Source organism: Quercus suber, unplaced genomic scaffold (assembly GCF_002906115.3).
Source record: "Quercus suber isolate HL8 unplaced genomic scaffold, Cork oak 2.0 scaffold_449, whole genome shotgun sequence".
NCBI lineage: Eukaryota > Viridiplantae > Streptophyta > Magnoliopsida > Fagales > Fagaceae > Quercus > Quercus suber.
The window spans coordinates 453,309-477,386 of record NW_027069900.1 but is presented as its reverse complement, the minus strand read 5'-3'; the positions used below and the strand labels follow the sequence as shown (position 1 = coordinate 477,386).

General features: G+C 35.6%; 1 protein-coding gene and 1 long non-coding RNA gene across 2 annotated transcripts in view; both read left to right on the top strand.

Moving 5' to 3' along the window:
* LOC112027888 (myosin-6) overlaps window positions 1-19,736 on the top strand; it is a 29,912-nt gene extending 10,176 nt beyond the window's left edge. Inside the window, exons 8-34 of the mRNA XM_065762248.1 lie at window positions 3,745-3,894; window positions 3,992-4,128; window positions 4,242-4,388; window positions 4,537-4,638; window positions 5,857-5,914; window positions 6,020-6,121; window positions 9,922-9,959; window positions 10,068-10,194; window positions 10,325-10,495; window positions 10,586-10,717; window positions 10,825-10,934; window positions 11,023-11,083; window positions 12,180-12,357; window positions 12,488-12,693; window positions 12,966-13,085; window positions 14,559-14,657; window positions 15,546-15,758; window positions 15,911-16,050; window positions 16,186-16,297; window positions 16,388-16,432; window positions 16,547-16,630; window positions 16,736-16,906; window positions 18,446-18,598; window positions 18,757-18,942; window positions 19,211-19,336; window positions 19,442-19,512; window positions 19,589-19,736. Coding sequence (XP_065618320.1) covers window positions 3,745-3,894; window positions 3,992-4,128; window positions 4,242-4,388; window positions 4,537-4,638; window positions 5,857-5,914; window positions 6,020-6,121; window positions 9,922-9,959; window positions 10,068-10,194; window positions 10,325-10,495; window positions 10,586-10,717; window positions 10,825-10,934; window positions 11,023-11,083; window positions 12,180-12,357; window positions 12,488-12,693; window positions 12,966-13,085; window positions 14,559-14,657; window positions 15,546-15,758; window positions 15,911-16,050; window positions 16,186-16,297; window positions 16,388-16,432; window positions 16,547-16,630; window positions 16,736-16,906; window positions 18,446-18,598; window positions 18,757-18,942; window positions 19,211-19,336; window positions 19,442-19,512; window positions 19,589-19,721 — 3,372 coding nt within the window. The 3' untranslated portion in view covers window positions 19,722-19,736. The remainder of the gene's footprint in view (window positions 1-3,744; window positions 3,895-3,991; window positions 4,129-4,241; window positions 4,389-4,536; window positions 4,639-5,856; window positions 5,915-6,019; window positions 6,122-9,921; window positions 9,960-10,067; window positions 10,195-10,324; window positions 10,496-10,585; window positions 10,718-10,824; window positions 10,935-11,022; window positions 11,084-12,179; window positions 12,358-12,487; window positions 12,694-12,965; window positions 13,086-14,558; window positions 14,658-15,545; window positions 15,759-15,910; window positions 16,051-16,185; window positions 16,298-16,387; window positions 16,433-16,546; window positions 16,631-16,735; window positions 16,907-18,445; window positions 18,599-18,756; window positions 18,943-19,210; window positions 19,337-19,441; window positions 19,513-19,588) is intronic.
* A 2,220-nt stretch (window positions 19,737-21,956) lies between these two features.
* Window positions 21,957-22,228, top strand: LOC136062752 (uncharacterized). The gene is made up of 2 exons (XR_010624473.1): window positions 21,957-22,030; window positions 22,165-22,228. It is a non-coding gene; the product is annotated as an uncharacterized LOC136062752 (long non-coding RNA).
* Window positions 22,229-24,078: the final 1,850 nt, after the last annotated feature.

Genomic DNA, 24,078 nt, shown 5'->3' with positions numbered 1-24,078 from the left:
CCAATCCTAAGTTGCTTATGATTTCTACCTCAAATGGTGCTTCCTCTCCTTGTAAAATCAAGGTAGAGGGTGAGGTTGTCAACTCAAAACAAATTGGCGAGTATGTAACCTCCTTTTTATTTATTTATTATTTATATGTAAGTTACGCATGCCCCTGCTGTACTTTGAACTCCTTACCTCACCCTCCACCCTCACTTGTGAATGGAAGAAATATCATTCGAGGTAAGGCTCATTGACTAGGATGTGTGTGTAACTTACCAATCAGACAAACAAAACTAGTACTAACTTAAGCAAGGAGAAGTGGTGGGTTTAGTTTTCGATCATGTGGTACAGGTAAATCAAATTTAGCTCCAAAATCTTATCAACCTAAAACGTATAAAACTCCTGGAAATGTACATTCAAAAAATTATAGACATTAGTTAGCTATGGTGGCAAACCCCATGGGGTAGCAAATGAGGTTGGGGATCATGCCTCATGAAGCGGAGGTCACTATTTCAAATCTCTCCATTTCCTCCCCTTGGAGGCAGAACTTATCAGAGAATAAAAAATAGAAAACTAAACTTGATTGATTGGATAGCTACTCAAATTTTTTTGGGGACTCTGAGTTCAATTGAGCTATCTAATGGGTCTGGATCAATATTTTGGAACATGTGATCATGAGGCATGGCTCCAATGAGAGTAAAGGATGAGAGATGAAGATGTGAGAGGGGCTGAGAGTTGAGTGAGCTAAGGGAGGTGGTGCATTAGTGAGATGCTGAGATGAGAGAGAGTGTATGTAAGGGATAGGAGAACAATGCTTATCCTTAGTTGACTCCACGAGGCAACCAATAAAATTGCTGTACTTGAATGTACTCGTTGGTTCTGTTTGGTTTAGGGGTTTTATGAGATGCCTAAAAGACTGAAACAACTTGTTGAGTAAGTCCAAAAACCAAGCCAACCCATTGCTCTGCAAAAAACGTACCAAACCTCCTTGTTTGGTTTGGCTTACTTTTGAACTCTATATTTCTAATGTCAAGGATAAGAGATAAGATTCATATATTCAAACATTTGGCCTTTAGGAAGTATGCAAGATCAAGTCTGTGTTGGTGAATTGTCTAATATTCATTGTCCGTTTTGCAATTTTCTTGTGTCATGATTCCTTCTTGAGATTTCTACTTTGTTAGTGGTACCAAGATAATATGTTTGTAGCCCTAGTGGTAGGCTGGCAGCTGATGTCAAAATGGTTCAGAATTTGAGAAGGTGGATTATGGAGATACACTTTTCTTTTGTGATTTGAGAAAGGAAGAATTGGGTAATCTTTAATGGAAATTAGAGCTTAGCTTTTATTGATCGCTACCTAGTTTGTTTTGTCATTTTATTATTATTATTATTATTATTTTAGGAGATATGTTTTTTGTAACTCTGCCTATGTCTGTGCTTATTGTCATATATTTGTTGACATTCGGTCCCAAGCTTGGGTAAAGGAAGATAGTTGCAGTAGGTTGATGGCTAGTGTAAAATTTAGTCACTCTATTATGAATGGATCCAATATAGACATAGAGAAAGCATATGATAGGGTCCATAAAGAGGTTATGTGGTCGCTAAATCGATTCAAGAGAAAGTCTCTTGGTGAATGCTTTTTGTAGATGATATGGTTTTAATGGATGAAACTAGAAGTGTAGTTAATGCCATGTTAGAAATATGGTGAGAAGCTCTAGAATTTAAAGGCTTTTGATTAATTAGGACTAAAACAGAGTACATGGAATGAGGTTTAGTAAAAAAAAGAAATACAGATGAAGGAGTTGTAAGACTTGATGGTCAAGAGATATTAAAGAATGAGAGCTTTCGATATATTAGATCAACAATTCATAAAGATGGAGATTTGTGGATGATGTGAATCATAGTATAAGAGTAAAGTGGATGAAGTGGAGAAGTGCATCAAGAGTATTGTGTGATCGTAGAATATCTATTAAGTAAAGGAAAATTTTATAAGACTGATGTACGACTAGCAATGCTCTAAGGTAGTGAATGTTGGGCTATTAAGAATAAACATAATCATAAAATGAGCATATTTGAAATGAGAATGTTAAGATGGATAAGTGGAAATACATGAAAAGATAAATCCTAATGTTAGGAATCCATGAATAGAACTCACCCACCCGACTTGTGAGGAGAGGGTGTCCAAGAGCTTATAAACACATGGTTAATCTTACAATTAATTCATGTGGGATATTAGGATCATAATATTCCACCAGGCTTCGCAATCGATATCCACGACATTTTACTCTAGCGACACTAACCCGATGGTAGCCCCTTCTCTTTTTGGAGGCTCCATTCACCTATCAGTTATTTTAATCTAGCCTCTAGGTTGCTCCCTTCGAGATCCGACCACAAAACCGCAACTCATTTGAACCCATACTCAATGAGTTATGTTCGATTACTCGACATGGTGGTTAACTTTGATACTAAATGTTAGGAACTCATGAGTAGAACTCACCCTTAAAAACTAGCTTGCAAGGAGAGGGTACTTAAGAGTTTATAAACACATGGTTAATCTTACACTTAATTCATGTGGGACATTAGGATCATAACACAGAAGTGATAAAATTCACTTAAAGTTAGGGGTAGCTCCTATTGATGAAAAGATGAGAGAGAGTCGCTTGCGATGGTTTGGTCATCTTCAGAGCAGAGTGAATAATGCACCGAGTGAATAATGCATTGCAAAAAAAAAAGTGAATTAATCCAATCCAAGTTGAGGGAATTGAAAAAGGTAGAGGAAGACCTTAAATAATATTAGCAAAAGTAATAAAAAAGGACTTATCAATTAAGGGAATAACAGAGAATGCGACTTTAGATAGAATAGAATGGGTGAAAAGAATACATGTGGCTGACCCTAACTAATTTGTTGAGAATCCTTAGCTTACTCCAAAAAATTGGGATTAAGGCTCGTTGCTGTTGTTAGGGATGTGTTTTTTTTTTTTTTTTTTTTTTTTTTTTTTTTTTTTTTTTTTTTTTTTTAGTAATGGATTTTTGTAGATCTTTGTCTCAATATGCTATTCCCACGTGAATTTTTAATCTTTACTGGTTTTATGGTAAACTTTGTAATTTAATATTTTTTTCTTCTTCTTTTGTTGGTGAATTGAACTCTGTTATATACAAACTAAGTGATAAAAAGAATCACACAGTGAATTTTTATGTTCCATACTTTAGTATTTTGCTGTATGTTTGTATTGATAAGTAAAAAATTTTTTGCTGTAAAATTAGGCCGTCTTAAGTTCCATTTGGAAAAAAGTATTCTTTCTTCTAAATTGGAATTTTAGAATCTGAAAATGGGAAACATTATTTGTGAATGTGTTTGCTTTTGTCTCAGTTTTCTTGTTATCTAGGGTGCAGTATTCAACCACTTTACCTAGTAGCACGATGCCTGTATTGTTGTCGCACAATCCAGTTTCATGGTTTAGACTAAGAACATAAATGGATATCAGATCTTTGAATTCATCTTCTTGTGTTTTTTGCTGGGAAAGTGATATAAAAATAGAAACATAATGTCCCCAGAAAATGAATGGTTTTTAGAGACATGTCTGAAAACAGACTTTGAAAACTTCAAATGTCATTTTCATTTCTTTGTTTACAACAAATGAATTTTTTTTTTTCAAGCAGAAGCAAGAATGCTTTCAGCTTTTCTATGTTACATGTGTAAAGCATCAACTGCTCTTTTCTAGCTTCCAGACATTTCTCATTTTTCTTCTCTTATACCTTCAACAGGATGTTCAGAGGTACAAATTGGGAAACCCAAGAACATTTCATTACTTGAATCAAACAAATTGCTTTGAGTTGGATGGGGTTGATGATTCAAAGGAATATATTGCAACTCGGAGGGCAATGGAAGTTGTTGGAATAAGTACTGATGAGCAGGTATTTCATAGGGAATTAGTTCAAGTGGAAGACAAGATCCTTCAATTATAACTGCTATTTGTAAATCTTATTTTTATTCATTTCTACCCCCTTTCAGGATGCAATATTTCGAGTTGTGGCCGCAATTCTGCATCTTGGGAACATTGAATTTACAAAAGGGGAGGAAACAGACTCGTCCAAGCCCAAAGACGAAAAATCTTGCTATCATCTAAGAACTGCGTCTGAGCTTTTCATGTAACTAAACAATTTGATTGACAAACATTCTCACTAAAAGATGCGCCAGTTGATAATTTTGCTCAGCATGTTCTATGATAAGAATATGTAGGTAATTCATAAATTTTGTTCAGGTGTGATGCAAAGGCACTAGAAGATTCTCTTTGCAAACGTGTAATTGTAACCCGTGATGAAACTATCACAAAATGGCTGGATCCAGAAGCTGCAGCTACCAGTAGAGATGCTTTGGCTAAAATTGTCTATGCGAGGTTGTTTGACTGGTAAGCTTTTCTCTTTGGAGTATTTGATTGAAGATTATTCAGTGGGGACCTTACTTAGTAATACTGGTTACTTTGTTTAAGTTTGTATTGCAACTTGCTGTGGCTTGTTTTGCAGTGCTTCTCTTTAATTCCCTTCATGGTTTTACAGGCTTGTGGATAGATTAAATAGTTCAATTGGTCAGGATCCGGAGTCAAAGTTCTTGATTGGTGTTCTGGATATTTATGGATTTGAGAGTTTCAAGACAAACAGGTGCTTAACTGGTTTGCTGTATCTTTTTATAATTGGCATAGATTAGTTTCTCTGTGTGAGCTCAATGGAATATCATTTTTATGTGCATCAAGTTGTAAAAGGATAGTCTGAAGCTCTCTTTGAACAGCTATTTATGTCTTGAGGCTCTAAGGTTATACTGGGTTTTCTCATAAGGGAAATGCTTCACTATTCAGGGCTGAGTCTGCACCTTCTGCAACTTGTTACACTCTGACTCATCAAGCACCATACACTTCATCTGACTTCTTTATTAATTAACCATATATATCTTTTACTGTTTGTTTTGATTATGAATTTACAACCATGTCTCCCTGTCCCCTCATGTTACTACTTTTCAGTACTTTAATATGACTTGTGAGGCTTACTTCTTTTTGATAACCGGTATCTCGCTTTTTTGCTTTTTCCTTTTAAGTACATCAAAGGAATTCAAACACCTGAAGCATTGTTACTATGGGGGGTTTGAGCATCTACATAAAAGTAAAATGTGCTAGTTTATGTGCTCAATTCTTTCATTTCTTTATCTTTGGGACAACTGTGAAGATTTGTCATCTTCATATAAACACTTAGTGCCCGTTTGGAATAGTTTATTTTTCAGCCTTTTGAAAATGAGGTTGTTCAAAAAAGCTGTACCAAGAAAATGTGGGGTTTAAAAAACTGTTCTTTGAAAAAGTTGGTTTGATAATGCGTTACCAAACGGGCACAGTTCCTTGCATTGGCTGCCTGTTTGCTTTTACCACTAATTTTGTCTTCATTCTGCTTAAGTAGTCTTTAGGTTGGGATGATGTTACATTATGGTAATTCTAGACACCATGCTTATGTCTACATGCAATTGGAGCTTTGAAAGAGCAGTTTCCTTTTAGTCCTTTTTAATGTTTTAATATCTTATTCCGCCCCTACAATACATATTACACTTGTTTAAAAAATCTTATGATGTCAAAGCTTCTTCTGTTAATTTATTCTAACTTCCTGTACTAGTTACCTAAGCCGAATTTGCATATATGGAATTTTGTATTCCTACTAATATGCCAAATTTGAGTTCATTACTTTTCTGCCAAGAAGACCGGTAAAGTGATTAAAAGTAATGCCTTGCAAGAGTATAACATCAAATTTAAATTGTAGACTGGATTTATAAGTGACGCTTCAGATGGTTGTTATCTTCTTTCATCTTCTTTTTTTTTTTTTTTGGGTGTATTTTTGCAGTTTTGAGCAATTTTGCATCAATCTCACCAATGAGAAGCTTCAGCAACATTTCAATCAGGTTTTTCTGTGAAGAATATCTGTAATTTTGTTGTTGTTGCCCTTGGTGTTTCTTCAGTCCAGGTGTAGTCAATGTGTTTCTGATGCAAACATATTTTGTTGGCAGCATGTTTTCAAAATGGAGCAAGAAGAATATACAAAAGAGGAAATTGATTGGAGTTACATTGAGTTTGTTGATAATCAAGATATTCTAGATCTTATTGAAAAGGTTTGTGCATCTAACATGCATACTGTTTTGCTTAGCTTTCTTTCTTTGATTGGAACTTTCTTTATGTGTTGCTGCTTCTCTTGCATACTCCCTATGTACTAGGGTTGCCTCCTTTTTTCACTTTTTAGAACAATACTTTACATGCTTTTTTTGCCTTTGATGAATCAAACTTTCTTTTCGTGTTCATTCTGCTGAAGTGAATCCTGATGGCATATGATTGACTTTTGTGTCCTTGTTAATTACTCCAAAAGTGGATGAAGCACATTCTGAAAACAGTGCTTCACATCTGGTCTTTGATCTTGCGTAATGTAGTAATTAATGATTTTCTGTTAATTCTAAATCTGTTGCTGTTTTGTAAAGTGTCCTGTCTTCCAGTCTATTTGAAAGCTTAAAGCAAAAGAGGATTGGCTAGGTGTGTGTTTTGATGAGCACTTTGCTGATTTGCTTATTTGTTGAAAGTTGGTTAAAGTATATAAGGGAAAAGTTAATGGGCATTGATTTAGGAAATATTTTTAGAAACTTTTTATGCGAAAAGAAAAAAGCAACTAATCTTTTTGACAGCTTTTTATATTTTCCATAAAAGTGGTAATATTTTTCTAAAATGGTTCATTAACAAATGCCCTAAGGGCACTTGCTAACAGGACCAAAAGTATAATTGTAGTACAGCTTTAGCTATTGATAAACAAATAAGCTATAAAGCTAAAAGGAAAAGTTGCTGGTAAACAGATGTTAGGTAAATTAGTCAATATAAAATGTAGTCATGCATGAGTATGAAGATCTGTGGTGAAAAAGATTCATGTAGTCAACCCCTAGTAGTTGGGTTGAGGCTTTGTTAAGTTTAGTGGTGTGCTATGGGCAGAAAGCATGAGTATTTTTGATTGGTAAAACAAGAAATTTTATTGCATCAAAAAAGGGAAAACAGAATCCCCTGTACACAGGTTATGTACCAGAGAATCGGTAATGCTAGCAAAAGTTAGATAAATCTAGAAATGCCTCCAAGGAGGAAAAGGAATGACTAATCAAGGCAGCCATCCAAGCATTCAGTAATCTCAAGAAAACTAGCTTCAGATCTGGCAAAGAGCCTTCAGTCCCCTCAAATGTTCTCCTGTTTTGTTCCTTCCAAATTGTCCACATAATAAAAGGAGGAATGGCCGCCCATATATCTCTGGATTGGTGTCCTCCAAACATACATATACAGTAAGTCCACCACCTTCCTAGGCATGACCCACTGCGCTCCAAACATACAAAACACCAAGGACCAAATGTGATGCACATACACACAATGAAGGAGTAGATGATCCGTAGACTCCCTACTCATCTTGCACATGCAACACCGCTAAACACTGCATAACTGGTTCTTAAGAAGGTTTATCCATAGTAAGGATATGCCCTCTAGCTGCTGTCCACAAGAAAAATGCCACTCTTGAAGCGGCTTTCAATTTCCATACTTTTCCAAGGAAAACTCAGGAGTGTTAGTAGGTGGAAGGGCCTGACAATAGGACCTAACAGCAAACAAACCTATCTTGGTAGGGTTCCCAAACATGTAATCTGTCCTATCCCTTATAATCTTGGAGGAATAAAGAAGACCCAAAAAAGAATGAAGAGCCTCCATCTCCCAATTTTTGAACAGCTCTATCGAATGCAACATCCCATTGCATATTATCATTTTCCCAGCCCAAATATTCAGCCACTAATGCCTTCTTATTCCGAACTATGCCATAAAGAGCCGGAAATGCTTCCTTCATAATAACATCCCCACACTATAGATCCAACCAGAATCTAGCCCAGGTGCCAGTGGCAACCTCATATCGAACAAAGGATGCAAGTCTTCCCCATCCATTCCTAATATGCTTCCATAAGGCTTCCTTGTGACACCCAAAGTCCATCCTCCTACTTAATACTTGGAAGCCACAACAAATCTCCTAAGCCACTTTCCCAATAACGCACTGCTAAAGTGACTTATACTTTGAACCTGCAAACCAACCTCCCAAATGGGGTCACACATAGTCTTCCAACTCATGAGGTGAAAATTATGCTCATCTCCTAGGCTCCCCCATAAGAAATCCCTATGGGCCTTCTCAATTATTTTAGCAACTCTGGCTGGAACGGGAAACAAAGAAAGGAAATAAGTGGGTACGTTGGACAAAGTGCTTTTCAACAAAGTTAGGTGACCCCCTTATGATGGATACATCTTTTTCCAACCAGGCAGCTTCCTTTCTATTTTTTCCAAAATTGGATCCCAAATGGCATTGGATGGTAGTCCCAATTATTTCAGAGGCAGCCTTGAAATCTTACACCTAAGAATGATAGCCAAAGTTGACACCAAAGGAACTTCACTAATTGGAACCAATTCATACTTAATCTTCAAGCCAGGAACCACCTCAAAACACAGCAGTACACATTTCAAATAGCCAATCTGTTCAGGATTAGATCCACAAAAAAAATAGTGTCATTTGCAAACAAGAAGTGTGAAATCATCAAAGGCTCATTGACCCTTTCTACCAAGAAGCCCTGAATAGATTGATCTTGAACAGCCTTCGAAAGCATCTTCCGGAGCCATTATTTTCTGTAATTCACTTTTCTATTCCTCTCGCTTCTGTCTTTCCTCTGATGATGACACCCTCATTTCCTCCCAACCATCAATCTCCTTGATCATCTGAAGGACTTTTTTTCTCTTACCCCAACGCTGCCAAATTCCATTGCTTTAAGTCCTGCTTGAGTGCTCTCAGCTTCCGACTGAAAACATAACTAGCAGTGCCCTGAAAAGAGTAACTTCACCACCACTTTTGTACTATCTCGACAAATCTTTCAGTTTTCAACCATTTGGTCTAACTGTCCCCTTTATTACCTCATCTCTTCCATGCACCTTATGGTCTTTAAGTACTGCTATTTCTTCCCTCACGTCTTGATGGTTGTATAAAAACTTGACTTGTGCTACAACTTCCATTTTATGGAATGGTGGAAATTATGAAATACCTGTCCTGTACTCTATTTTTTGTATTTGTATGATTGTAGTCTCAAATATGTAATCCACTTAGAGGAAGGAAGGTGTTGATTAAGGATTGCTGGAGAAGAGTAAAGAGGAAGGAGAGGTATATATGCTTAAGAGGTGGAGTTATAGAAAAGTAGGATAGTTTGATTTGGAAATAATCTGTTCTTATATATAAGGAATCAATTTGAAATTAATTTGACATGAAACCATCAATTATATTATTTACCCATAAAAAAGAAGAAGCCAATATAATAATTCTAGGTTACTTTATTCAATGGGCTCTTAGCTCAAATGACATTTCCTTGTCCCACAAGAAAGGGTGGAGCATAGGTTGCGGGTTTTGAACTAGGAGATATTGACTGTTTTATATATATTTTAGAGTTATAGCAGGTGTAACTTGAACTCAACTCTATATGTGTGTGTGTATATATATTTATAGTTTTTTTTTTTTGTAAGTTTTTGAAGTTTGATCTTGGTTAATTGTTTTCTTCTACTTTTGTTGCTGATGCTGATACTTTCCTTTTGTTATTATTGTTATTACTATAATTGTACCGATCTTCCTCTCTGATTTACTGTTGATAATAGTGCACTACGATTAATTACTTTTTTTTTTTTTGGGGGGGGGGGGTTGCGATGATTGTAATGTATTTACTATTGTTCTTTAATTATAATTAGACAAACTGATTGATGAAATGATTCTGGCCATTTGGTATTTTTAATTTATGATTCTCACTCTGCATCTGTCTTTTGTTTCCACTTTATTCATGACTGGTCTTTTTTGATAATTTGTATGTATGTGGGTTTTCAGAAACCTGGTGGCATTATTGCTCTCTTGGATGAGGCTTGGTGAGTACTGTACTGCATGGTGTATTGCTTTAATTGTTCTATATCATGGCATAAAAATTTATGAATAGACTGTTTGGTTGTGAGATTGCTAAGTTGTGTGTTCTGTAGTATGTTTCCAAGATCAACACATGAGACATTTGCCCAAAAGCTATACCAGACATTCAAAAATCATAATCGCTTCACCAAACCAAAATTATCGCGTAGTGACTTCACAATTTGCCATTATGCTGGTGATGTAAGTATGCTTTGTTTGTATCCTTTTTTTTTGAGTGATGCATACGTCATAAAATTTAGACCTAAGAAGCAAGATGTAATTGTCTTTGTTTAAAAAAATACATGCACTGAGAACTTGACATGATTTTCAGGTCACTTATCAAACAGAACAATTCCTGGACAAGAACAAGGACTACGTTGTTGCTGAACATCAGGCACTTTTGAGTGCTTCAAAATGCTCCTTTGTGGCAGGTTTATTTCCACCTTCAGCTGAGGACTCATCAAAATCATCAAAGTTCTCTTCAATAGGTTCGCGGTTCAAGGTCTGATATTGTTTCTCTTCTCTTAAGCCAAATTAATGCTTCTTTCTTCTGTATTGTGGGTTGTAAAATCCTCTTTTGTACCTTATGCAGCAACAATTGCAACAGTTGCTTGAAACTCTCAGTTCCACTGAGCCGCATTACATTCGTTGTGTAAAACCCAATAATCTTCTTAAGCCAGCAATCTTTGAGCATAAAAATGTTCTACAACAACTACGGTGTGGGGTAAGAATGTTGATATCTTATGTGTTGGTTTTTTGTATATGTTTGTATTGTGTTTAAAGTTGAATGAGTCTATTTAAGTTTATATGGCATTATGTATCTTATTTCAGGGAGTGATGGAGGCAATTAGGATAAGTTGTGCTGGATTTCCTACTAGAAAACCCTTTGTTGAATTTGTAGACAGATTTGGCCTCCTAGCACCTGAAGTTTTGGATGGAAGGTAAGGTATTTTGATTGTTTTTCTTTCTGTTGGATGCTGCCTAGCCATCAAAGGTCCTAACTTGTTTCTTATAATAATAAAATGTTAGTTCTGATGAGGTCGCTGCTTGCAAGAGGCTTTTAGAGAAGGTGGGACTTAAAGGCTATCAGGTAATTATTTGATGTGTGATCTGACATTCGTCACAGCTGTGGTTCAATCATAATTACGTTTCTCTTGCTCAGTTGTGCATTATTTTTTCCCCAAAATTTAGTATGCGGTCATAACACAAGTCTTGGAGAGATACTTTAACATCATTAAGAAGAAAATAATTGTAGTCCCCCTTTGCACAATGGATGCTAATTTATGTTGCTATATTTTTTTTTCATCTTACACTCTATCTAGTTTGTTGTGGCTCTTTATCTTTGCTTATTATAAAATGTATTTAGAAAAAAATTGTCTTTTATATGTGAGATGTAACTTCTAGTTATGAATGGCAATTGGTTGGGTTTGGAATGGAGCAGGCCTTCCCAAACCTGAACAGAAGACGCTAAAATATGTCTTAAAACCGATTAGTTTTATGAATCTTATCCCAAATCTTTCCATTTTTATTTGAGAATCCAAGCTCACTCATCCCAAACCCGCCTATATATTTTATTGTGTTTAGACGGGGTATACTTAAAATTATTTGATGTTAATTTCTAAAATACTATTTTACCACATTTGAGCATTGAACATGGTAAGATTATTCACAACAGAAAGATTATACCTTTTAACGGATGTATTGAAATGAAAAGGATAGTAGGAGATAACAGGAGATTTCCTCACAATAGAAAGAGAAAAAAAATGCTTAGCACTACAACCTTATGGGTTGGTGAATTTTAGGATTTCCAGGAAGAAGAAAAAGCCTACAGGAATCTGATTTAGCATGGATGATGAACTAATAATGATATCTTCTGTATTAGTCATATGTCCCTTAATCCTTTGAGTCTGAGGAATGCTGGAAACTGTTGATTGTCCTCCTTAATCTTTTGATGTTGAGTAAGATTTTTCAAAACACACTTAAATAGCGTATTGCCTTTTTGCTTATTTGTGGTATTTTTTTTTTGTGGGGGGGGGGGGGTGGGGGCTTGAGAGGTATATAGGTTAGTTTGTGGCACTTAATTAGTGTTTACCTTTGCTGTTGTAAAATGCTGATTTGTCACATGTTCATACATTTATTTGCTGGATGGTTTTTGTGACCTTATGGTCCTGTTTGTTTTTTTGCAGATTGGTAAAACTAAGATATTTCTTAGGGCTGGTCAGATGGCAGAACTAGATGCCCTTAGGAGTGAGGTGTTAGGAAGATCAGCCAGCATTATTCAAAGGAAAGTCCGCTCTTATTTGGCTCGCAAAAGTTATGTCTTGGTGCGTCGGTCTGTTATACAACTTCAATCAGCATGCCGAGGTATTTTAAATTTAATTCTAGACATTTCTTGGGACGTTTTGACGTTTTAGGTCATATTTTGTAGTCCTGTCTATTGAGACATTGAGACTTGTCTATGTTTATTTTTAGCTTTTGTCTGTGCTGATTGCAGGACAACTTGCTCGGCAAGTTTACGAGGGCATGCGAAGAGAAGCTTCCTGTCTGATGATCCAGAGAGCCTTGCGCATGTATCTTGCTAGGAAAGCTTACACAGAATTGTATTCCTCTGCCGTTTCTATTCAGAGGGGAATGTGTGGAATGGTTGCTCGTACTGAGCTACGCTTTAGAAGGCAGACTAAAGCAGCAATTATTATTCAGGTAAAGTAAATTGTTAACAAAATGCGTCACTATTTTTAAAAGGCTCCTAAGCATCTTTTTATTTTAGATTTATTTTTGAATTTCATTTCTTATGTTATTCTACGATGTTGAAATGTTTTGAAATATCAACATCATACTTGTGACTTCAGACGTCTCTCTCAAGGAGCTGTCCACACAATTGCCTTACCTTTGCTGTCTAGCCATGTTGCTGAATTCTTTCTTTCTCTTATATTAACTCTCAATCTTGGAATACTTTTGGTTCTGAATTGCAGAGCCAGTGTCGCAAATTCTTGGCACGGCTACATTATATGAAGATAAAGAAAGCTACAATTGCGACACAGTGTGCATGGAGAGGAAGAGTTGCTCGAAAAGAACTACGCCAGCTTAAGATGGTGATTACCTCTTCCATTATTGTCTTTTCTTTCAATTTCATAAGGTCTTATATTATTAAATTGCTAAGGGATTGTAGTTAGAGATAAAATCATCAATGAGATTTAATGTTATTTGGTCTGCAATGAGACATCTGATAAAATTGGAAAAATGCATATTATTTTTCAAGCATGTATTCATTGTTTTCAACTAAAGGCTGAAGTCTTTTTTGGGGTTTGAGGGATACTCCATTGGTTCCAGCATCTGTTGTGGTACCTGGCTTTGGGATTTGAACCCCTCCAGCCCCCCTTCCCCTATTTACCTATAATAATAATTATAAAAAATCTGAAGTCTTTTCTATCTTAAGATCCATAACCTTCATATTTATATGGCATTCAGATTCTAGAGCTGATTGAAATAAGTAGCTTTCCTTCAATCCTTCTAATTCACAGCTGAAAGAAAAGGGATAACTAAAGGAACTGTTTCATTCTATTTCTCTTTACAAAGGGTTGCCATAAAGTTTTTTATTTTTTTATTTTAGTATTGACCAATAGTTGCGTCAATTCATGGCGGCTGTAGCTTTTGCTAGCTAAAAGGACAGAGTTCCATCATCTAACAGCAACCATTCATGGTTTGTGCAGTCACCCTGCATTATCTTACAATGGAAGTACTCAGAAAGATCACCTCTTCCAGCATCATTTGTCAACTTCAACATTCGTTGGCAATACTTGAATTACAATTTCCTTCACTGTGAGATTTGTTAACTGTCATAGGCACCCCACACTATCAACAGCCATCGCATTCTGCCCACAGCAACCAAAATCCTTCTCCCTATCTCTCAAGCTTTACTGCCCCATTTTGTCTTGACTTCTCAAACCAGTACCACTCAACTCTACTCTCCTGATGATCTCTGGGGTCTCTCCAAGCTCGTCACCTTACCCTCACAATTTTCTCTCTTTAAAAAATTGAAACTAATACAATGCCTTGTCACTCCGTTTTGCCAATTAATGTCCATTGGCAAGTACTCCTAATCGATCTCACTGCTCATATTTGATATATCCCAGAATGATAGGGAAGTATATTGCTGTATAATTTTGCACAGAATACTGATTCAGGCTTTCTGCAGCCACAGAAAGCTGACAAACTCCTTTTTTAATCGGCAGCTCTTAATTTGTAAATAGGAAAAAAAAAAGCATCTTATAAAAATTCAGCTTCATATATGAGGCAGATATTGAGTTACTGGGATTTTATTATAGCATCCTCAAGATCAAAACAAAACAAGCGAGTTATGTAATTTCCAGAAAAAAAAAAAGAAAAAGAAAAAGAAAGCAAAGGAAATAGCCTGTGGTTTTTCTACTTGCCAAGTCATTTATGATTGCTTTACTTTTTATTTTTTGATAATGTGGCTTTTCTTTTGCTGCACTGCACAGTTTGCCAATTTTCACTTTTGTATGTGATATTTCGGGGCTCTTAGCTTTTCTCATCTCTATGTACAGGCTGCAAGGGAAACTGGTGCTCTTCAAGCTGCCAAAAATAAATTGGAAAAGCAAGTTGAAGAATTGACATGGAGATTACAACTGGAGAAACGCATGAGGGTAAGTGTTAATATGACTACAAATTTATTGAAAGTTGTGTTAAGTTGCTGCATTGCATTACTTATCCGAACATGCAGTCAGATCCATGAATTTTCTACGAGGCTTATCTATTTTCTGGAATTGTGGACCTTGGCCTCTTGAAGTGTGGCTAAGTTTTCAATTGAAGTGTTTTTGATAGCAATTCTTGGTTCAGGAGAAGAATGGAACCATATGATCTCATTGATATTAAATCAGCAACCATGTGTTATATTTTTTTTAGAACTTAGGTTTTCTGTGTGTCTGTATGTGATCAAAGTTTTCTGTTTGTACTAGAATCTCTAGTACTGGGAAGTGGATGAAACCAAAAAAATATGTGAAAGGAAAGTATTTTTGAATAAAAAGGGGTAACACAAGCAAAAAAATATTTCATTGTGATCATCTGGTTGATCTATTTGATCTTGTGCTGATGGTTTTTGATGCTGCCATCTATGTAAGAATCAGTCTTTAGAACACACCCAATGCACTTCCATTAATCTTTCTGTCCTCAATTCCTAACAAATTGCCTACAAATTGCGAACTGAAAAAGGAAAAGGATGCATTGTATGCTGGGAAGTCTCTTTATCTTATTTCACTTTTAGATATTTTGAAATTTTTATGGCTGACTTCTATAATAACTTTTAGGGGCTTTCACCTTAAAATAGTTCATGAACTTCAGTTTGTACTTTATGGAGCTATGTTTTAGAAACTGCTATAATTTTGGCTTGTGTAATTGAAGAATGCCTGTATTTTTTTGCTTGTAGAAAGATATATAGAAGAATATATTTATCTGTGTGTGTATGTTGTTTCTTAAACATGTTTCTCTTGAAATTTTATTGCATTTCTCATTCCTAATATATCCAATTTGTGTAGGCCGATGTAGAGGAAGCTAAAACACAAGAAAATGAAAAACTACAGTCTACTTTGCAAGAGATGCAGCTTCAGTTTAAGGAAACAAAAGTAATGCTTGAGAAGGAACGCGAGGCTGCAAAAAGGACAATAGAGAAGGTCCCTGTTATACAGGAGGTTCCTGTTATTGACAATGAAATGCTGGAGAAGCTTAACAGTGAAAATGAAAAGCTGAAGGTAAGGTGGTTGAAAGTGTAGGATCTGCATTTTGCTGAAGGATACTGCCTTGTTTATTTGCTATAGCCATCCCAAGAACTTTCCTTAGTTTGGGAGAACAAACCTGTGCATTTCTTTGTGCTTATCTATTGCTTTCTTGAAATATTTTGCAGTCCATGGTTAGTTCACTGGAAAAGAAAATTGATGAAACTGAGAAAAGATATGAAGAGGCAAACAAAATTAGTGAAGAGCGGTTGAAGCAAGCTTTGGAGGCAGAATCAAAAATAATTCAGCTAAAGACTGCCATGCAAAGGTGGTTGCCATGGTCTCTTTTGTAATATTGGACATAGATTTGATTATAGATCTAATTACATATTGAACATAGGATGAAAGCTCTCTTTTCAAATTTTATTTTTATCATCGTGATTATTGTTATTTTTATTTTCAGGCTTGAAGAAAAATTTTCTGACATTGAATCTGAAAATCAAATTCTTCGGCAGCAAACCTTTCTAACGCCTGTAAAAAAGGCACCAGAGCATCCGACAACTCCAGCAACTCAGGTAAACCTATACCGCTGCGTAGATCCTCATCCTCTCTCTATCTCTAGTTTTTGATTTATATTTGTATATATATTTTTTTGTTATTTGCAGAGACAGGAAAATGGTCATTATGCGAGTGATGAGGACAAAGCTAATGTAATTACTTTTTTTTTCCCTCATATTTGTTTCTTTTATAATCTCTGTTTATATGATTCCACTTGCTGTACTCTTTCTTCTTTTGTGTTCATTGAGAAGAGTTTATTCTTGCAGGAATCACAGAGTGCAACACCCGTTAAGAAATTTGCTACGGAGTCTGATAGCAAGTTCAGAAGATCCAATGCTGAGCGGCAACATGTCTGTGTTTAAAAAAATCATGATGATCTTCAGCTGCCTATGCTTTAATTTTTTTAAGAGTGTAGGCTGATCATTTTTGACATTTGAAATTTGCTTTTGTTACAGGAGAACGTTGATGCTCTTATTAGCTGTGTCATGAAAAACATTGGGTTCAGTCATGGGAAGCCTGTTGCAGCATTTACCATCTACAAATGTCTTCTCCACTGGAAATCTTTTGAAGCTGAAAGGACTAGTGTATTTGATCGTCTCATCCAGATGATTGGTGCGGCCATTGAGGTAACTAGATTGCTTTGCTTATGGCTGTTTTGTGTGTGATTGTTCCATATGCTTGAAGCATCCAATTATTGATGTGAATCTTCAGAAAGATCATGCATCTGAGAGTTGATTATCTTTAATGAAACATTAAGAGGCACACCCTTAGATCAAATTCTATTCTATGAAAGCACAAACCCTAAGTATCCCTTTGTACCCAATAATAAAAAATTATGGTAAATGGTATATATGACTATAAGTACAGTGTAATTGTATTCTTTTTGATTGCAGGATGGAATTACTCTTTCTGATTTCCACATCTTGATGTTTTGTATCATTGTGCTAGTTTGATAACCTTTGACAACTTTATGATCAGTAATCAATTTTTACTTCCACCTTCAATTTAGGATTAATTTACTGTTTTCTGTTAATATAGACATATTGTTTCTTCAAAATTCTTGTGTTAGCATCTGGGATTTCTGCGAAGTATTAGATTCCTCATTTGTGCATTTTTTCTGTTTCATCCTTTAACCAAGAATGACAGCAGCAATGGTGGTGAAGACAAACCATAACCTATGTCTTCACTCACCATCCAACAACACTCAGATGCCTGGTAACCAGGTTTTCAACCCAATGTTAGGATGCAGAGATAAAGAACGAGAAATGAGTAGCAAAGGGAAAAGAAAGGAAAACCTTAGTTCACAGCTCTTTTACTATTCAATTCTCGTTGGGGGCCAAGTCTATGATACCATGTCAAAGAAAAGGAATAAAAAATGATAGTCCACAAAAAACGAGGAGCTGGAAATTCTTAGTTCACAGCCTTCTTACCATACAATTCCTGTTGAGGGACAAGGGATTTAAGGCTCTGACACCATTTCAAAGAAAAGGAATAAAAATGATATTGCAGATAAAAGGGGGAGCTGGAAATTCTTAGTTCACAGCCTTCTTACTATTCATTTCTTATATAGAAAAAGGTAGTTACAATAGATAGGGAATCTTTTTGAAGGCACATCATCACACTAATCTTCTACACCCTTCTAGAAGAGTGCCACCCATACAACACAAGGGTACAACCCATAATATTTTCTTTCTATTTCTCTAACAATAGGCAACAACCATCTTCATTTTCTATTGACTTCAAAAAACAGGCATAGTGCAATTTTTGTTCATTGTGCAATAAAAAGGCTTATGTTATAAATGTAGAGCACTATGTTATTGAAAGTTGACCAGCTATCTGCAGTTGTTTCTTTTTTCCTGCCTTCCCCAACTTTGGTCTAGTAGGACATTTTTTTAGTGATGGCTCCAAGTTGTCACAAGTGTAGAAGAAGTAGCTGCTTTTTTTTAGTAGAAAGGAAAACTTCTGTTCTTTTTATTAGTGAAAATTAATTGAAGTGATTCATGCTCTGCTAGTTTCACTCTCTCTCTTTTCATAACCACTGTTGTATATGTATATATGCTAGATTGGTTTGCTTGACTTCCATCAGTTATTTAATAATTTCATATTTTCTTTGGTGTGCGCTTTCTAATATTAGAAGTTAAAAATAATATATCTTTAAATTTCAGGATCAAGATGACAATAATCATATGGCTTATTGGTTATCAAATACATCTACTTTATTGTTCTTGCTCCAAAAAAGTCTGAAGGGGTCTGGTGCAAGTGGTGCATCTGCTCGGAAACCTCCTGCTCCAACATCCCTCTTTGGGAGGATGACAATGGTATAGATTCTATTATTCATTTTGTTTCTTTTTTAGCTTGAAAAAAATTTGTTCTGTTTCATTTTATGTAATCTGACTTGTCTATTGTGATGCAAAATTATAATAATTATCAGCACTTTACTTCATCAATGTAATATGATATGGTCATTCAATTGCAGGGTTTTCGCTCTCCTTCTTCTGCCAATCTTCCTGTTTCTGCATTTGATGTAGTACGCCAGGTAGAAGCTAAATACCCAGCTTTGCTTTTCAAGCAGCAGCTCACAGCCTATGTGGAGAAAATATATGGAATTATCCGAGACAACTTGAAGAAGGAGTTGTCATCGTTGCTGTCCTTATGTATCCAGGTAATTTCTTTCATTTATGAACTCCATTAAAATATATTTTGTGGTTGTACTACTAACATTGGAGGGCTAAAGTTCAAATGCTCATAATGTTTTGTTTTTGTTTTTGTTTTGCCCTGTATAAACTTGATTGACTGCCTCATTTTTTTAAAATATTGCCTTTTGGAAGTTCTTGTGCATAACCTTATGGGATAATCTGTCAGCAGCATTTTTTTTGTTTTATCTTAAAAGTTAGTGTGTTGCTTGTGTAACCTGTGATGTGGATATATAGGCACCGAGAACGTCAAAGGGAGTACTAAGATCTGGGCGGTCCTTTGGAAAAGATTCTCCAACAAATCACTGGCTAAGCATCATTGAAGGCCTCAACACTCTTCTCAGTACACTGAAAGATAATTTTGTATGGAACTTCATTGTTGATTTTAAAGTTACAAAATTTGAGTATTGCCAAACTGTTTCTATCTTTTAAATTCACAGAAATGATTATACTTGTTGGGGGTTTCAGGTGCCTCCAGTTCTTGTCCAGAAGATCTACACTCAAACTTTCTCATATATCAACGTACAACTCTTTAATAGGTAATTAGTTTTTTTCGTCATTCATCAATGTATACTGAAAAGTTTAGTTAAATTGTAATTTGTTATGACTTTCCAGTCTTCTTCTACGTCGTGAGTGTTGTACATTTAGCAATGGGGAATATGTTAAAGCTGGGTTAGCTGAGTTGGAGCTATGGTGCTGCCAAGCAAAAGAAGAGGTAAACTTTAGTTTCTTGGGGGCAACTTCTTAATTTTAATAATTGTTGCATGTAGGCTTCGAGTCTTTGGGCGTATACATACATCAACCCATGGAACACTTTGTTTCCCATATGCATACATAGTTTTCTGTGGGTTCATAACTTGATCTCCTTGGATTGCAGTTTGCAGCTCATCATGGGATGAACTTAAGCACATAAGACAGGCTGTTGGGTTCTTGGTAAGCTTCTCCATGGCTTCTACCTCAACCGTTGTCGAATTTTATGATATTTGGAATGTTGCTTAGTTTCCTTAGTTATCTGTTCATCTGAGTTCTTGATAATCAAATGTGATCAGTCCATATAACCTAATTGAAAACCATATCTTTTCATTTTTTTGAAAGGGGGGGGGGGGGTGAGTGGTGGCTTAAGTTGATGCTTATATGAATTCTCAGTATTAATTGGGGATAGTGACTGAAATTTGTATCATTATTTGGAAAAGCTTGGAACTTTGTCATATTATAAATAAGGTATGACAATACAATAAATAATGATAATTTCTATTTTTCTTTTGGTCAGAGATAATTTGTGTACAGGTTAAAGAACGATAAAACTGAAATCTTTTGCAAACTCCCAGTGTTCATGGTTTATGCCCCCTTTTGATATTAATGTATTTATTCCTTATATAGAAAAAGGGATTTTGAAATCAAACTTCGGTTAGTATAAATGAATATTATGCAATATCCTGGCATTATTACTTTCAGCTGATAGATGGGTAGATAATAATACATTATTTAAAAGCCATAAAAACATTTGACTGTTTAATATCAGGGCTACTCCCTTGTGCCAATGAGCTCTTGCTCAATTGGCACCTCCTCCCCTTGCAAGTGTTAGCTGGAGGGTGAGGTCATGGGTTTAAGACCCACTGGTGCATGTGTAACTTACCTATTAAAAAACAAAGAATCTACTCCCTTGTTTGTTTTGTGGACGGTTTGGCAATAGGGAATTATAAATAATGTATTCATAGCTAATCCACAAGTTATATCAGTGACATGTCAACGCATTGCATTATTGCCAATATGATTGATGTACTAAATATATAAAAATAATCTGATTTATGGATTCAATATGTGTATTTTGTGTATTTCCGATCTGAAATGCAACATGATTTTTAGAAAAGAGGTCTTGGACCTTCTTCAGGCATTGCTTTACTGTTACATCTTATAATAGTTCCTTTCACATTGTACTGAAAGATACCTACCTTACACAAACATTGTAGATTTTCTTTTATTTTAAATGAATGAGTGATTTATCAACTATTGTGGATTTACTTTGCATATTGTCATGTTATTAGAAAATCTGTGGCAGCTTTAACTAGAAATTATCACGGTCCAAATTTTCTCCCTTAAGTAACTGTAGCACTAATGATATAGAACTTACTTGGTTTTCACTGATTTTGATCTACAGGTCATACATCAGAAATATAGAATTTCCTACGACGAAATCACCCATGACCTGTGCCCTGTAAGTCTCTCATTCTCTTTCTGACTCTTTGCAGTGTGACTTAAGATTACTGATTAGCAGCAAGAAGGCCTTTAGTAAAAAAGAATTAAGTTGGGATGGCAAAATTGCCCTGCACAGATTTTCCCTGCCCCAAAGAGGTAACGGGGCAGGGACAGATTTAGCTCGTTCTGCCCCAACCCGAATGTATATATATTTAAATCATTTATACATACCAGTTAATCTTTTCTAGACAATCCTAGTTAGAATTATTTTATATAGATATTCTATTACCATTTCCAAAATCCTTGTCTCTCATTCTCTTATAGTATTCTCACATCCCTTATGTTTCATCTTTATCTTATCACTCTCATGAGGATTAGTAAAACATCTCCAACCCACCTCAAACCCGATCTGCTCTGCTCCTGCCCCACACAGGTTTTCCTGCCCCAAAGAGGAGATGGGGCAGCAGGGATGGGGTTACCCACGATCCAACCCCACCTGACCCATTGCCACCCCTATAATTAAGGAGCATGGCTCACAGAATAGATGCTAAATATTTGGTTGATGACAGCTCACGTCTTTCTTCTGAGTGGCTATTGCCTAAACTATTCACCACCTTATCCTTGTCTGAACGTTCATTTTGTTCATGCTAGTGCCAGATAATGTAAACTTACATGTTTGGTTCCTTTGGGAATTGTATCCATGATATTTTATCAATGTCAACAGCAAAAGAAAAAAAAAAAAAAAAATCCAATCTCTCTCTGACATCATGGCTTGATTTTCAGATCTAGTGTTCAGCAGCTGTACAGAATATGTACGCTCTACTGGGATGACAACTATAATACTCGAATGTGTCTCCAGATGTAAGCTTTTTTCTGAGAATATCTTCTGAAATGTTAATAATTTTAATCCTGTGAAGTTTTTTCTAAAATTATGTTAGTGTTTTTAATCTTGTCAAAATTTGATAGCTTAACAACCCCACCTTTTTCTTCAACAGGTCATCTCTAGCATGAGGTACTTATGACAGAGGATTCCAACAATGCTGTGAGCAATTCCTTCTTGTTGGATGACAACTCGGGTGAGAGTTTCTCTTTTACATTTGCTCTGGGGACACTAGAAACATTAAGAACCATAAACTGGCTCTAGAAAATCCCTTGCCATTGTGCGTTTGAAGAGCTTGATAATTTTGAAATATAACTGGAAAGGGTTTTAAAAATTATATAAATTGAAGAAAAATAATTAAAAAGATCTCATCTTTTCCGTTGTAACAAATGGAGCTATAGTAAAAACTAGCTTTTTAGTTATCAACTAATATGTATGTCTCATTACAGCATCCCCTTCTCGGTTGATGACCTTTCTACTACTCTGCAAGAGAAAAATCTCCGATGTCAAACCATCAGACGAACTTCTTGAGAATCCAGCCTTCCAATTTTTAAGTGAGTAGGCTATGGAGGCTCAAGCATGCCTTTTCTCGTTTTCTCCTGGTATATGGTGCATTCAGATTCTCTGGTCATGCATGTTCGTTGTAAATTCCTTATCCATCTCTTCTTGTTTTTTTACCCCTTGTCAATCCCCTGTTGAAAAATTAATTTTATTCATTTATAACATTCAATTTGTTACAATGTTTATAGTTGAAGGGGTGGAAATATAGTTTTGTGGTGTGCATTCTTTGTGAGGATGGTTTTGTTTTCTGCCATTGGCAGCATTTTTAGAGGGATNGAAACAAGTTTATGAACATAAATACAAAGAGTCTTAGACTAATTTGGTAAGAGGTTTCTAAATTTATTTTGAAATGGCAAGCCATTGGCAATTTCATCCATTCCCAACTTGTTTACCTTCACTGTTTATTAATTATCAGTGTACATGATTGCTCTTCTTTATGTATTTGTTGTGATGAAGCTGTGCGCGCTCTAGGGTGTGTGCTTAGTATTGTTAATTTTATTGCAGTCTTAACTCTGTACTCTTCAAGTTAAACACCCGCGCACACACACAGATGGGGTGGCCTTCTTTGTGCTTCACCATGGTGAGTTTCTATGCCTGGAACATAACCTTGACTCCAGTTATGAGCAACTGGAAAACATAGCATAAACACTCTTAGATGGTTTTGTTTTGTTTTGTTTTTTGATAAATAGATGGTTTTGTTTTAGCATATATTGGTGGGACAATGTGACTAAAAACTTCTAAATATGTGAAAGGATAGGTCCAATTTCTAAGGTGTTTAAATTCAATCATGTGGTTTTTTTGTTCAATGAATCACGGTTGAATTTAGTTGTCATTAGAAAACAATTGCATGTCAATGACATTTAAGATGACTTTTTGATAAAGAAAACAATTACTTTGTTTGTTACAAAATATTTTATAACTGTTTAAAAAACAAGTTTTTAATGGTAAGAAATAAGGTGAAGCCAATAATGTGATTGGTCTAGAAGAGAATTAATAAAAATTTGTCAGCCCAATTGTTGGAACAATGTTATGAAAATTGTTGTATAAAGTTAGGGGTGTCAATGTTTGACCCAACCCGCGAACACAACACGAACCGGACATGGGTTTTTTCGGGTTAGGGTTAGGCCTTAATGGGTTTGAGTCATAAACGAATCGACTCGAAAGTGATACAATAAGAAACAGGTCATAAATGGGTCAACTCGTGTAACCCGCAATAGACACGTTTGACACGCCAATTTATTTGTGTCAACCCGAAATGACCTACTTAACACAACCCGTTTAACTCATATAACAAATAAATATTTATTTTATTTTAGATTTATCAAAAACCTTTTATATCCAACATATATTTTAAATTTAAAAATAAAAATGAGTAATTACAAAAATTTACAAGGCATGTAATTGGAAATTGAAACTTTACAGACCTTAGAACTAATAATGCCTTTCTTCTTCTTCTTCTTATTCTTCT